At 45.1% G+C, this 16,195-nt stretch overlaps 1 protein-coding gene across 1 annotated transcript in view; it reads left to right on the forward strand.

Moving 5' to 3' along the window:
- LOC121575824 (nerve growth factor-like) overlaps positions 1–13,335 on the forward strand; it is a 30,793-nt gene extending 17,458 nt beyond the window's left edge. The window contains exons 2-3 of the mRNA XM_041889115.2: positions 11,467–11,602; positions 12,567–13,335. Of these exons, the coding sequence (XP_041745049.1) occupies positions 12,577–13,191 (615 nt within the window). The 5' untranslated portion in view covers positions 11,467–11,602; positions 12,567–12,576 and the 3' untranslated portion in view covers positions 13,192–13,335. The remainder of the gene's footprint in view (positions 1–11,466; positions 11,603–12,566) is intronic.
- Positions 13,336–16,195: the final 2,860 nt, after the last annotated feature.

Consider the following 16,195-nt stretch of genomic DNA (forward strand, 5'->3'; position numbering starts at 1 on the left):
AAGGCCAAAAAGATCATCAAGGACATCAACCACCCGAGCCACTGCCTGTTCACCCCGCTATCATCCAGAAGGCGAGGTCAGTTTATTTTATTTTATATATTTTTTACCTTTATTTAACCAGGTAAGCCAGTTGAGAACAAGTTTTCATTTACAACTGCGACCTGGCCAAGATAAAGCAAAGCAGTGTGATAAAAACAACAACACAGAGTTACATATGGGGTAAAACAAAACATAAAGTCAAAAATACAACAGAAAATATATATACAGTGTGTGCAAATGTAGCAAGTTATGGAGGTAAGGCAATAAATAGGCTATAGTGCAAAATAATTACAATTAGTATTAACACTGGAATGATAGATGTGCAAGAGATTATGTGCAAATAGAGATCCTGGGGTGCAAATGAGCAAAATAAAGAACAATATGGGGATGAGGTAGTTGGGTGGGCTAATTTCAGATGCGCTGTGTACAGGTGCAGTGATCGGTAAGGTGCTCTGACAACTGATGCTTAAAGTTAGTGAGGGAGATAAGAGTCTCCAGCTTCAGAGATTTTTGCAATTCGTTCCAGTCATTGGCAGCAGAGAACTGGAAGGAATGGCGGCCAAAGGAGGTGTTGGCTTTGGGGATGACCAGTGAGATATACCTGCTGGAGTACAGGTGCATCAAAGCTGGGACCGAGAGAATGAAAAACAGCTTATATGTCAAGGCCATCAGACTGTTAAATAGCAATCACTAGCACATTAAGAGGCTGCTGCTGCCTATTGAAATCACTGGCCACTTTAAGAAATGGAACACTAGTCACTTTAATAATGTTTACATATCTTGCACTTCTCATCTCATATGTACAGTGGGGAAAAAAGTATTTAGTCAGCCACCAATTGTGCAAGTTCTCCCACTTAAAAAGATGAGAGAGGCCTGTAATTTTCATCGTAGGTACACATCAACTATGACAGACAAATTGAGATTTTTCTTTCCAGAAAATCACATTGTAGGATTTTTTATGAATTTATTTGCAAATTATGGTGGAAAATAAGTATTTGGTCACCTACAAACAAGCAAGATTTCTGGCTCTCACAGAACTGTAACTTCTTCTTTAAGAGGCTCCTCTGTCCTCCACTCGTTACCTGTATTAATGGCACCTGTTTGAACTTGTTATCAGTATAAAAGACACCTGTCCACAACCTCAAACAGTCACACTCCAAACTCCACTATGGCCAAGACCAAAGAGCTGTCAAAGAACACCAGAAACAAAATTGTAGACCTGCACCAGGCTGGGAAGACTGAATCTGCAATAGGTAAGCAGCTTGGTTTGAAGAAATCAACTGTGGGAGCAATTATTAGGAAATGGAAGACATACAAGACCACTGATAATCTCCCTCGATCTGGGGCTCCACGCAAGATCTCACCCCCGTGGGGTCAAAATGATCACAAGAACGGTGAGCAAAAATCCCAGAACCACACGGGGGGACCTAGTGAATGACCTGCAGAGAGCTGGGACCAAAGTAACAAAGCCTACCATCAGTAACACACTACGCCACCAGGGACTCAAATCCTGCAGTGCCAGACATGTCCCCCTGCTTAAGCCAGTACATGTCCAGGCCCGTCTGAAGTTTGCTAGAGTGCATTTGGATGATCCAGAAGAGGATTGGGAGAATGTCATTTGGTCAGATGAAACCAAAATAGAACTTTTGGTAAAAACTCAACTCGTCGTGTTTGGAGGACAAAGAATGCTGAGTTGCATCCAAATAACACCATACCTACTGTGAAGCATGGGGGTGGAAACATCATGCTTTGGGGCTGTTTTTCTGCAAAGGGACCAGGACGACTGATCCGTGTAAAGGAAAGAATGAATGGGGCCATGTATCGTGAGATTTTGAGTGAAAACCTCCCTTCCATCAGCAAGGGCATTGAAGATGAAACGTGGCTGGGTCTTTCAGCATGACAATGATCCCAAACACACCGCCCGGGCAACGAAGGAGTGGCTTCGTAAGAAGCATTTCAAGGTCCTGGAGTGGCCTAGCCAGTCTCCAGATCTCAACCCCCATAGAAAATCTTTGGAGGGAGTTGAAAGTCTGTGTTGCCCAGCGACAGCCCCAAAACATCACTGCTCTAGAGGAGATCTGCATGGAGGAATGGGCCAAAATACCAGCAACAGTTTGTGAAAACCTTGTGAAGACTTACAGAAAACGTTTGACCTGTGTCATTGCCAACAAAGGGTATATAACAAAGTATTGAGAAACTTTTGTTATTGACCAAATACTTATTTTCCACCATAATTTGCAAATAAATTCATTAAAAATCCTACAATGTAATTTTCTGGATTTTGTTTCTCATTTTGTCTGTCATAGTTGACGTGTACCTATGATGAAAATTACAGGCCTCTCTCATCTTTTTAAGTGGGAGAACTTGCACAATTGGTGGCTGACTAAATACTTTTTTCCCCCACTGTATATAAAACACAGGAAAATCACGGTTTTAACTGCACTGGGCCTTTACAACATGCAAATGTATCTCCGGTTCTAACAGACCACTGTGTCATCCCTCCAAACCATCTTCAGAGCGGACACCAAATTGAGATTTATATTCAAAATAATGAGTGCTACCACAGTAGCATTCAGAGCATGAGTGGAAAACTTCTCAACTTTAGAGGGATGCAGCGCTGGCACTTCATTGATAATGACTGGGAAAGTCCAGTCGTGGAGGGCAGCAGTGTGGAAGCTTTTGACCTGGTCTAACATGGTTATTCTTTGGTCTTCTCCAGTCCTGTTTTGAACCTGGCATGGCTGTCTGAGCATGGTCAGTCTCGTTCACCAGCTCAGTTTAACCTCTCGACTAGGGCCAGGCATTTTGTTACAACCCTAGTTGTAGTCTATAACTAAGACCCAGATTCATTCCTGGTCAGGTAATGTGGTGAGAAAAGACCTGACACAGTTTATAGTATAAAGTGGCATTGACCAATGGAACACTTGACCCACTAGTGAAGACAGATGATGAGGTTACAGCGATCAATCTCTCACACCAATTCATAATCTCCACTCCTACATCAGTGTCACCTGGTGTTTTGTGTGTGTGACGTGTGTGTGTGTGTGTGTGTGTGTGTGTGTGTGTGTGTGTGTGTGTGTGTGTGTGCAGTGCCGGCTCCAGGCATAAGCGGTCTCTTAGGGCTCCAGGCCGCTAGTTGAGAGTTAGAATAGCAGAATACACAAGGTGCATGTTTGAAATGTGGTTGTGCATGTGCAGTTTTTCTCTTGTTATATCAGTCACTGACAGTCACTCAATTAGCCAAGTCAGCTAACAATTGTTTTGTATGTATGAGAATGCCAAGAGTGTGCAAAGCTGTCATCAAGGCAAAGGGTGGCTACTTTGAAGAATCTGAAATATAAAATTTATTTTGATTTGTTTAACACTTTTTGGGTTACTACATGATTCCATATGTTTTATTTCATAGTTTTGATGTCTTCACTATTATTCTACAATGTAGAAAATAGTAAAAATAAAGAAAAACCCTTGAATGAGTGGGTGTGTCCAAACTTTTGACTGGTACTGTAGTATTCATGGCCGAATACCGACCAGGCACACAGGGCATTGATTTTGTTAGTCATTCTCACTCAAGTCTTCACGTGGCATAAGTCATGGTAAAATGTGTAGAATTGCAGGAAATTAACTTTAAAACTGAAGAAAAAATATATATATATATTGTGCATATGCTAGACCACATAGGTTTATCCTAATCAGTGAATCAGTCTATGTGACAATGGTTTCAACACAACATTCCTGGGGTGTGATAATTCATTTCTGATTTCTCCCCTCCTGATACTCCCATTGGGGAAACGAGACTTTCCTGGAAAACTGGGTGCAATTCTCGCTTAGGGCCCCTAAAAGTCTAGAGCCGGCCCTGTGTGTGTGTGTGTGTGTGCTTGGGTGAGTGTGTATTTCGTCTGACACTGGCTTTGTTGACACTGAAACAGACATCTTTCAAGCAGGGTTTAACACACTTTACAGGAGGTTCAGTTTTCCAGGAAAGTCTCGTTTCCCCAATGGGAGTATCAGGAGGGGAGAAATCAGAAATGAATTATCACACCCCAGGAATGTTGTGTTGAAACCATTGTCACATAGACTGATTCACTGATTAGGATAAACCTATGTGGTCTAGCATCTGCCAAACCTTCATGAAGCACTGCAATATACAGTATCTCTCTGTAAGTCACTTTGAATCACATCAGATAAAAGAAGAGAACAGTAATCAGTCTCACATAAAACGAACTATGATAACTACAGAAAATAGCTAACAAAATGGCTACACGGACTATCTGAGTTGACCCTTGTATTTTATTTTTGCACACTTACAGGTCCCTACATACTCACACACGCTAACACTGACCCCCCAAAATAATATGCACATAGATTTATACTGACTCTACACACACTCACACCCACTCACATACAATCATCATATACGCTGCTGCTACTGTGTTGATCATATATCCTGATGCCTAGTCACCTTACCCATATACATACAGTATCTACCTCTATCGAGCCAGTATCCCTGCACATTGTAAATATGGTACTGGAACTGACTGATACTCTATATATTATGCTTATTTACTTTCTCGTGTTCTTCTTATTTTTATTTATTGTGTGTTTTTGTTCTACCTTATGTTATTTTTAGTGTTACATTGTTATTGATTACTGCATTGTTGGGTTTGGAGCTTGCAGAAAATGCATTTTTACTGTACTAGTGCATGTGACATTAAAACTTGAAACTTACTCTGGGTCCACAGGAGTAAAGACAAAACTATTCCCAGTATCCATATGGTTCTTTGCGCTTGTCCCCCAGAGTCCTGCTAAACTCTTAGAAAAAGGGGTTCAAAAAGGGTTTGTCAGCTGTCCCCATAGGATAACCCTTTTTGTTCCAGGTAGAACCCTTTTGGGTTACCCTCTTCAGAAAGAGTTCTACATGGAGCCCTATAAAATGGTTCTACTTTAAACCAAAAGGATTCTACCTGGAACCAAAAAGGGTCCTTCAAAAGGATTCTCCTATGGGGACAGCCGAAGAAACATTTTAGGTTCTAGATATAACCTTTTTTTCTAAGAGTACGTATATCAGGCTCTAGGCCAGCACAATGCTATGCTTCATACCTGCTGTGAGCAGTTTCGCAAGAATGCCCACAGCAACGCACTGAGCAGCATGTCATTCAAAGCCCTGAGGTGGCCCTCAGATAAAGACATCGGGGCCACAGCTCACTCTACTCCCGACGGCTCTGAATGGGAGCCGGGCAGACAGGCTCAGGTTACCAGAGGCACTGTGTGACTTTTACCATATGAATGAAGCCAACGTTTTCTGGGAGGGGGGTTGTTCACGGGCTGCAGACGGTGGATTGTCTGTGTCGCCAGGGTCTGGTTGTCAGTCATGCCAGACAGAATTCATTAAATGGACTGAGTCCATTAGAGCTAAGTAGTTGTAGGTCAGTGGTTGTGGGTGGGCCGCGCTATTCTGAACTAACAGACCACATCATTGACTGGGTGTAATTCCTCTCTACAGTGACACAGCAAAAACATTATGTTTATCTTTGCACACATGCATATTCAGCATACAGATTAAAAACCATGGTGCCTTCCACAGTCTTAAATAGTATTCTGGTCATGGTGCAACTTTACTACAGGGTCTCAAAGATTCAGGGAATGTTATGTAACTGAAAACAAGAAGGATGTATCAGAATCTTTCATTAAGATTTTCATATTAGTTTGGCAAAATGTGTCTTTCCATTTCCATGAGAAAGACAAACATGACTATTATACACTGAGTGTACAAAACATGAACACCTGCTCTTTCCATGACAGACTGACCAGGTGAATCTAGGTGAAAGCTATGATTCCTTATTGATGTCACTTGTTAAATCCACTTCAATCAGTGTAGATGAAGGGGAGGGGACAGGTTAAAGAAGGATTTTTAAGCCTTGAGACAATTGAAACATGGATCGTGTATGTGTGTCATTCAGAGGGTGAATGGGCAAGACAAAAGATTTAAGTGCCTTTGAACGGGATATGGTAGTAAGTGCCAGGCGCACCAGTTTGTGTCAAGAACTGCAACGATGCTGGGTTTTTCAGGCTCAACAGTTTCCCGTGTGTATCAAGAATGGTCCACCACCCAAAGGACATCCAGCCAACTTGACACAACTGTGGGAAGCATTGGAGCCAACATGGCCAGCATCCCTGTGGAACGCTTTCGACACCTTGTAGAGTCCATGCCCCGACGAATTGAGGCTGTTCTGAGGGCAAAAGGGGATGCAACTCAATATTAGGAAGGTGTTCTTAATTCTGTGTGTTCTGTGTTCTATAGGGATGATTATATGTGTTCTGTGTTCTATAGGGATGATTCTGTGTGTTCTGTGTTCTATAGGGATGATTATGTGTGTTCTGTGTTCTATAGGGATGATTCTATGTGTTCTGTGTTCTATAGGGATGATTCTGTGTGTTCTGTGTTCTATAGGGATGAGTTTGGGTGTTCTGTGTGGTTGATTTATAGTAGCAGTCAGACTGTGTGACAGTAATGAGGTGTTGTTGGAGAGGAGCTGTGTGGTGTGGAGCTAGCTCTCGCTCGCTCTCTCTGCCCACATGGCTCTGCACCGTCCTTACAATACTGCCTCTAGGAAAGGGGGGGTAGAGGGAATACACTGGAATTTATTTATTTATTTAACCTTTATTTGATCAGTGAGTCATACTGAGACCAAGGTCTCGTTTACAGATTTTGTTGCCTTACAACCTGGAATTAAAATGGATTTTTGGGGGGTTTGTATCATTTGATTTACACAACATGCAAAATATTTTTTATTGTGAAACAAACAAGAAATAAGACAAAAAATCAGAAAACTTGAGCGTGCATAACTATTCACCCCCACTGGGATTTTTGCCCATTCTTTAAGGCAAAACTGCTCCAGCTCCTTCAAGTTGAATGGGTTCCTCTGGTGTACAGCAATCTTTAAGTCATTCCACAGATTCTCAATTGGATTGAGGTCTGGGCTTTGACTAGGCCATTCCAAGACATTTAAATGTTTCCCCTTAAACCACTCGAGTGTTGCTTTAGCAGTATGCTTAGGGTCATTGTCCTGCTGGAAGGTGAACCTCTGTCCCAGTCTCAAATCTCTGGAAGACTGAAACAAGTTTCCCTCAAGAATTTCCCTGTATTTAGCGCCATCCATCATTCCTTCAATTCTGACCAGTTTCCCAGTCCCTGCCGATGAAAAATCCCCACAGCATGATGCTGCCACCACCATGCTTCACTGTGGGGATGGTGTTCTCGGGGTGATGAGAGGTGTTGGGTTTGCGCCAGACATAGCGTTTTCCTTGATGGCCAAAAAGCTCAATTTTAGTCTCATCTGACCAGAGTACCTTCTTCCATATGTTTGGGGAGTCTCCCACATGCCTTTTGGCGAACAACAAACGTGTTTGCTTATTTTTTTATTTAAGCAATGGGTTTTTTCTGGCCACTCTTCTGTAAAGCCCAGCTCTGTGGAGTGTACGGCTTAAAGTGGTCCTATGCACAGATACTCCAATCTCCGCTGTGGAGCTTTGCAGCTCCTTCAGGGTAATCTTTGGTCTCTTTGTTGCATCTCTGATTAATGCCCTCCTTGCCTGGTCCGTGAGTTTTGGTGGGCGGCCCTTTCTTGGCAGGTTTGTTGTAGTGCCATATTCTTTCCATGTTTTTATAATGGATTTAATGGTGCTCTGTGGGATGTTCAAAGTTTCAGATATTTTTTTATAACCCAACCCTGATCTATACTCCACAACTTTGTCCCTGACCTGTTTGGAGAGCTCCTTGGTTTTCATGGTGCCGCTTGCTTGGTGGTGCCCCTTGCTTAGTGGTGTTGCAGACTCTAGGGACTTTTAGAACAGATGTATATACAGTGGGGAGAACAAGTATTTGATACACTGCCGATTTTGCAGGTTTTCCTACTTACAAAGCATGTAGAGGTCTGTAATTTTTATCATAGTTACACTTCAACTGTGAGAGACGGAATCTAAAACAAAAATCCAGAAAATCACATTGTATGATTTTTAAGTAATTCATTTGCATTTTATTGCATGACATAAGTATTTGATACATCAGAAAAGCAGAACTTAATATTTGGTACAGAAACCTTTGTTTGCAATTACAGAGATCATACGTTTCCTGTAGGTCTTGACCAGGTTTGCACACACTGCAGCAGGGATTTTGGCCCACTCCTCCATACAGACCTTCTCCAGATCCTTCAGGTTTCGGGGCTGTCGCTGGGCAATACGGACTTTCAGCTCCCCTCCAAAGATTTTCTATTGGGTTCAGGTCTGGAGACTGGCTAGGCCACTCCAGGACCTTGAGATGCTTCTTACGGAGCCACTCCTTAGTTGCCCTGGCTGTGTGTTTCGGGTCGTTGCCATGCTGGAAGACCCAGCCACGACCCATCTTCAATGCTCTTACTGAGGGAAGGAGGTTGTTGGCCAAGATCTCGCGATACATGGCCCCATCCATCCTCCCCTCAATACGGTGCAGTCGTCCTGTCCCCTTTGCAGAAAAGCATCCCCAAAGAATGATGTTTCCACCTCCATGCTTCACGGTTGGGATGGTGTTCTTGGGGTTGTACTCATCCTTCTTCTTCCTCCAAACACGGCGAGTGGAGTTTAGACCAAAAAGCTCAATTTTTGTCTCATCAGACCACATGACCTTCTCCCATTCCTCCTCTGGATCATCCAGATGGTCATTGGCAAACTTCAGACGGGCCTTGACATGCGCTGGCTTGAGCAGGGGGACATTGCGTGCGCTGCAGGATTTAATCCATGACGGCGTAGTGTGTTACTAATGGTTTTCTTTGAGACTGTGGTCCCAGCTCTCTTCAGGTCATTGACCAGGTCCTGCCGTGTAGTTCTGGGCTGATCCCTCACCTTCCTCATGATCATTGATGCCCCACGAGGTGAGATCTTGCATGGAGCCCCAGACCGAGGGTGATTGACCGTCAACTTGAACTAATTCCATTTTCTAATAATTGCGCCAACAGTTGTTGCCTTCTCACCAAACTGCTTGCCTATTGTCCTGTAGCTCATCCCAGCCTTGTGCAGGTCTACAATTTTATCCCTGATGTCCTTACACAGCTCTCTGGTCTTGGCCATTGTGGAGAGGTTGGAGTCTGTTTGATTGAGTGTGTGGACAGGTGTCTTTTATACAGGTATCGAGTTCAAACAGGTGCAGTTAATACAGGTAATGAGTGGAGAACAGGAGGGCTCCTTAAAGAAAAACTAACAGGTCTGTGAGAGCCGGAATTCTTACTGGTTGGTAGGTGATCAAATACTTACGTCATGCAATAAAATGCAAATTATTTACTTAAAAATCATACAATGTGATTTTCTGGATTTTTGTTTTAGATTCCGTCTATCACAGTTGAAGTGTACCTATGATAGAAATTACAGACCTCTACATGCTTTGTAAGTAGGAAAACCTGCAAAATCATCAGAGTATCAAATACTTGTTCTCCCTACTGTGTATGTGTATATATACACTGCTCAAAAAAATAAAGGGAACACTAAAATAACACATAACACATCTAACACATCTGATCTGAATGAATGAAATAATCTTATTAAATACTTTTTTCTTTACATAGTTGAATGTGCTGACAACAAAATCACACAAAAATTATCACTGGAAATCAAATTTCCTGGGGAACGGGCGGGCCAGTCCATAGCATCAATGCCTTCCTCTTGCAGGAACTGCTGACACACTCCAGCCACGAGGTCGAGCATTGTCTTGCATTAGGAGGAACCCAGGGCCAACCACACCAGCATATGGTCTCACAAGGGGTCTGAGGATCTCATCTCGGTACCTAATGGCAGTCAGGCTACCTCTGGCGAGCACATGGAGGGCTGTGCGGCCCCCCAAAGAAATGTCACCCCACACCATGACTGACCCACTGCCAAACCGGTCATGCTGGAGGATGTTGCAGGCAGCAGAACGTTCTCCACGGCGTCTCCAGACTCTGTCACGTCTGTCACATGTGCTCAGTGTGAACCTGCTTTCATTTGTGAAGAGCACAGGGTGCCAGTGGCGAATTTGCCAATCTTGGTGTTCTCTGGCAAATGCCAAACATCCTGCACGGTGTTGGGCTGTAAGCACAACCCCCACCTGTGGACGTTGGGCCCTCATGGAGTCTGTTTCTGACCGTTTGAGCAGACACATGCACATTTGTGGCCTGCTGGAGGTCATTTTGCAGGGCTCTGGCAGTGCTCCTATTGCTCCTCCTTGCACAAAGGCGGAGGTAGCGGTCCTGCTGCTGGGTTGTTGCCCTCCTACGGTCTCCTCCACGTCTCCTGATGTACTGGCCTGTCTCCTGGTAGCGCCTCCATGCTCTGGACACTACGCTGACAGACACAGCAAACCTTCTTGCCACAGCTTGCATTGATGTGCCATCCTGGATGAGCTGCACTACCTGAGCCACTTGTGTGGGTTGTAGACTCCGTCTCATGCTACCACTAGAGTGAAAGCACCGCCAGCATTCAACAGTGACCAAAACATCAGCCAGGAAGCATAGGAACTGAGAAGTGGTCTGTGGTCACCACCTGCAAAACCAGTCCTTTATTGGGGTGTCTTGCTAATTGCCTATAATTTCCACCTGTTGTCTATTGCATTTGCACAACAGCATGTGAAATTTATTGTCAATCAGTGTTGCTTCCTAAGTGAACAGTTTGATTTCACAGAAGTGTGATTGACTTGGAGTTACATTGTGTTGTTTAAGTGTTCCCTTTATATTTTTGAGCAGTGTGTATATATATATATATATACACACACACACACACTGAGATCATGAGGCACTTAGATTGCACACAGGTGGACTTAATTAGTTAAATATTGGTTGCACCAGATCTTATTTAGGGGCTTCATAGCAAAGGGGGTGAATACATATGCACGCACCACTTTTCCGTTATTTATTTTTTTGAATTTATTTCATTTCACTTCACCAATTTGGACTATTTAGGGTATGTCCATTACATGAAATCTAAATAAAAATCCATTTAAATTACTGGTTGTAATGCAACAAAATAGGAAATAGGAAAAAAATAATTTTGCAAGGCACTGTATGTACCGGTATGTAACGGTGTGAGTATAAAACACTGGCCCTTCCTGGCCGTCCCTCTCCCATGTCAGTGTGTTTAGAGTGGCTTGCTGGACTGCTTTACAAACCCTGTGACACCACAGCGCAGAAGGTAAATAATACTAATCGCTACCTCGCTTTCCAACCAAGGTGCATGAACAGAGAAAGAGCAAGCTGTGGACTAAAACAAATATTCACCAAGTATTGGTAGGACTATCGAAGTGAGCTTGTCAAATGATATGTTATTATTAAAAAGCAAATGTGCTTTGGTCGCATGCCTTCATTAAGGTATCTCTCTCTCTCTCTCTCTCTCGCTCTCTCGCTCTCTCGCTCTCTCGCTCTCTCTCCGTAGGGCCTAGCTGGGGGCCACAGAGAGCCAGAGAGACAGGCCTGATGGCAGGAACCTGGAAGGCAGTCCGCTCTGAATACGTGCTCTAGGAGCCCACCCCGCCAGGGGCCACACTTCACGGGGAAGAAACACTGCACAGGTGAGCAAAGCAAGAGGGGTGTACATGCATCTTCAATCCAATTCAAATTTGACTAACTTTATTTTCATAAAGCTTCTCATGAGAGAAGTGCAAAGAGACATGCAAAACTCAGTTAAGATCTCTGTGCGGGTCACAATCTCAAAAAGGTATAAAAACTCCTGGTGTAGAGTTAAAGTACAACACACTGTAATGATGCGTTCAATGCCGCCGCAAGAGTAAACATGTTTTCTAGCTGCACTGTATGTATTGTGGGAAACACAGTGAGTGAGCTGTGATTACCAGTAAGCCGACAACCACACAGATGTTGTTGCATCTCTGAATCACTGTATGATACAGCCATCACATTCAGCCATCATACCGAGCCATCACACTGAGCCATCACACTGAGCCATCACACTGAGCCCACATTATAATCCTCAAGCTACCTTTCTCTATGGATTAATAGGACAGAGTTTCTTACCTATTTTGAAACCAGTCTGTTATGCTCTAGGCTCCAAAGAAGTTGAATTCAAGTTTCCAGCCTTCCGTTTCTCGGATGTCAGTCAGTATCTAGAGGACTTAAACAGGATTTGATCCCTAATGTTGGTGTCTGTGTGTGTGTTTGATCCCTAATGTTGGTGTCTGTGTGTGTGTTTGATCACTAATGTTGGTGTCTGTTGGTTTGATTCCTAACGTTGGTGTCTGTAGGTGTTTGATCCCTAATGTTGGTGTCTGTTGGTTTGATCCCTAACGTTGGTGTCTGTGTGTTTGATCACTAATGTTGGTGTCTGTTGGTTTGATCCCTAATGTTGGTGTCTGTTGGTTTGATCCCTAATGTTGGTGTCTGTAGGTGTTTGATCCCTAATGTTGGTGTCTGTGTGTGTTTGATCCCTAATGTTGGTGTCTGTGTGTTTGATCTCTAATGTTGGTGTCTGTAGGTGTTTGATCCCTAATGTTGGTGTCTGTGTGTGTTTGATCCCTCCAGGTGTGTGTCCATGAGGTCGTCCATGCTGGTCCTGCTCCTCGTGGTCAGTGCCCAGGCCGTGGCCACCATGGGAGGGGACTTCTGCCCCCCGGCCTCCGCTCAGCAGCAGGGCCCTGCCCCTAACAGGACCCCTAACTCTACCCCCACCGTGGACCCAAAACTCTTCACCAAGCGTCGCTACCGCTCACCCCGCGTTCTCTTCAGTGCGCAGCCGCCCGACACGGAGCCCACAGGACGCCAGGGGTCAGGGGCCAGCAGGGCAAGGCGCATGGTAGGTCAGCCACAGCACCGGGGGGTGTACTCTGTGTGTGAGAGTGTCAGCGTCTGGGTGGGCAACAAGACCAAGGCCACGGATATATCGAACAACGAGGTGGAGGTGCTCCCGGACGTCAACATTAACAACGTCAAGAAGAAGCAGTACTTCTTTGAGACCACGTGCCGCGGCGCCCGGGCGGGCAGCTCTGGCTGCCTGGGTATCGACGGGCGACACTGGAACTCCTACTGCACCAACTCGCACACATTCGTGCGGGCGCTGACTTCCTTTAAGGATCTGGTGGCCTGGAGACTGATCCGCATCGACGTGGCCTGTGTATGTGTGCTCAGCCGAAAGTCCTGGCGACAGTGACTGTACTGTAATCACTGGTCCTGTAGTCACTGCAGTACTGACCGAAGGGACCACATGGTACTGTTATGTGGTCACTGCAGTTCCAACCGCCCCACCCCCACCCCACTGGACTACTGCAGTTCCAACCCCCCACCCCACTGGAGTACTGCAGTTCCAACACCCACCCCCCACTCCACTGGAGTACTGCAGTTCCAACACCCACCCCCTACCCCACTGGACTACTGCAGTTCCAACCCCCTACCCCACTGGAGTACTGCAGTTCCAACACCCACCCCCTACCCCACTGGAGTACTGCAGTTCCAACCCTCCACCCCACTGGAGTACTGCAGTTCCAACCCTCCACCCCACTGGAGTACTGCAGTTCCAACACCCACCCCCTACCCCACTGGAGTACTGCAGTTCCAACCCTCCACCCCACTGGAGTACTGCAGTTCCAACCCCACCCCCTACCCCACTGGAGTACTGCAGTTCCAACACCCACCCCCTACCCCACTGAAGTACTGCAGTTCCAACACCCACCCCCCACCCCACTGGAGTACTGCAGTTCCAACCCTCCACCCCACTGGAGTACTGCAGATCCTTCCCCAACCCCACTGGAGTACTGTAGTTCCTTCCCCAACCACACTGGAGTACTGCAGATCCTTCCCCCAACCCCACTGGAGTACTGCAGTTCCTTCCCCCAACCCCACTGGAGTACTGCAGTTCCTTCCCCCAACCCCACCGGAGTACTGCAGTTCCAACCTCCCCACCCCACTGGAGTACTGCAGTTCCTTCCCCAACCCCACTGGAGTACTGCAGTTCCTTCCCCCAACCCCACTGGAGTACTGTAGTTCCTTCCCCCACCCCACTGGAGTACTGTAGTTCCAACCTCCCCACCCCACTGGAGTACTGTAGTTCCAACCTCCCCCACCCCACTGGAGTACTGTAGTTCCTTCCCCCACCCCACTGGAGTACTGTAGTTCCAACCTCCCCACCCCACTGGAGTACTGTAGTTCCAACCTCCCCAACCCCACTGGAGTACTGTAGTTCCAACCTCCCCACCCCACTGGAGTACTGCAGTTCCTTCCCCCAACCCCACTGGAGTACTGTAGTTCCAACCTCCCCACCCCACTGGAGTACTGCAGTTCCTTCCCCCAACCCCACTGGAGTACTGTAGTTCCAACCTCCCCACCCCACTGGAGTACTGTAGTTCCAACCTCCCCACCCCACTGGAGTACTGTAGTTCCAACCTCCCCACCCCACTGGAGTACTGTAGTTCCAACCTCCCCACCCCACTGGAGTACTGTAGTTCCAACCTCCCCACCCCACTGGAGTACTCTCTGCCCCACCACAGCCCTCAGCCCACAGTTAATTATTGATCGAGGACTGCATGTATATAAACCAACGATTTGTTTATTAGTTGTTTTTGTTGTTGTTGTTATTATTGTTGTTATTTATTAAACACCTCAGTACATGCACTGCATCTTCTTTGGCATTATTGTCTGGGTGGTGGGCCTGGTGTCTGTCACAGGGACTAATGAACAACAGTCAGACAGACCGAAAGACAAATAACGGGTAGGCTAGGAGACAGTACTGTAATGTCAAAAGAAGTAGCTATAATTAGAGGTTTTCTAAACCACATAACAGTCTGCTCCATGAGAATGTGGATGAATAGAAACATATGGCATTATTATGAGGTGCTTTGGTCAGCCTTTAGCTCATGCCTTCTCTGAGATTTCTCTTTGTTATTTCAGGAAATAAATCTGTTCATTTTTTCCCAAAGAATCTCCATTTCAACTTGGATGAACCAGGCATATCTCAAATAAAAAGTCCCTGTGGAAATAATGTGTCCTAGAGTACGTTTCCCGAAAGCTTCGTAGCTAACGTGATGCTTTATTTCTCTCCATGGGCAGACTTTCCCGAAAGCCTCAGTCCGTTTGCGTCATGGAGAGAAATAACGTGAAGAGAATACCTAAAGTGCCATGTTGGCTACAAAGCGTTCGGGAAATTCACTCCAGAACACAGGTTTTCCACTTTTTGGTCTATTTGACTTTTTATTTTAGAAGATGTGTCATGTTCATGATCCTTGAAAGGTTTCCCGAAAGCTCCATAGCTAACGTGGCACTTTTATTTCTCCCATGGCTATGACAATCTTATTTATCTTATTTCACCCATAACTGAAACAGACCGATGTGTTCGGGAAACTGAACCCAAATAGCTCTACTGTCCCTCAGACACTTTTAATGTGGTCCAGCAATCCTGGCAAGGTCTGGGATAAATCAAGGGATTGGAATCTCCTCCTGGCTGCTTGGAGGATCACACTCAGCTGGACAGCCAGCCATCCATCCATCCACCTCCTGGCTGTGACCCCAGGGCTGGGCAGGTCAGGTCTAAAACACTAATAAGGGTCAGGTTAACCACAGGGTAATGAGGTCACATCTGTTCAGCTACAGCACTGGTCTTCAACCCTAAACCTGAAAAGACCCACATGGTGTGACCTGTAATGTATGTATTGTAAATTAAAACAGATCCTTCTGTGTGTGTACAGATGTACGATCTTAATTTGAGCCAGTTTGCTACAGACAGAAAATAATCCTGCAGCAACAGGAAATGTGAATTATTATGTGGATTATAATTAATGAACATTTTTGCAGGGGTTAATACATTTTTTGTTAGGGAAAATCAAGTCAAACGTCTAAATGGAAATTCCAAACTTTAGAAGCCTTTTTAAACCTCAAGTGAACTACAACTTTGCATTTCTTGCTGTGCAGGAAAATTCTCAGCAACAAAAGACTGATCAGATTAAAATCCTACATCTGTATGTATTTTCAAATCTTCCTATTGGAAAATTAAACTTGAAATTGTACTTTTGTTCCAGCCCATGTGCTACCACACCTGGATCAATGTATTCAACTTATCATGAAGCCCTTGATTAGTTGAATCAAGTGTAATTATTGGCTGGAACAAACGCATGCATACCATGGTCTCTGGAACCAGGACTGAAGAACACTGAGATTTAACAGCA

This window comes from Coregonus clupeaformis, chromosome 10, assembly GCF_020615455.1.
Source record: "Coregonus clupeaformis isolate EN_2021a chromosome 10, ASM2061545v1, whole genome shotgun sequence".
Taxonomy (NCBI): domain Eukaryota; kingdom Metazoa; phylum Chordata; class Actinopteri; order Salmoniformes; family Salmonidae; genus Coregonus; species Coregonus clupeaformis.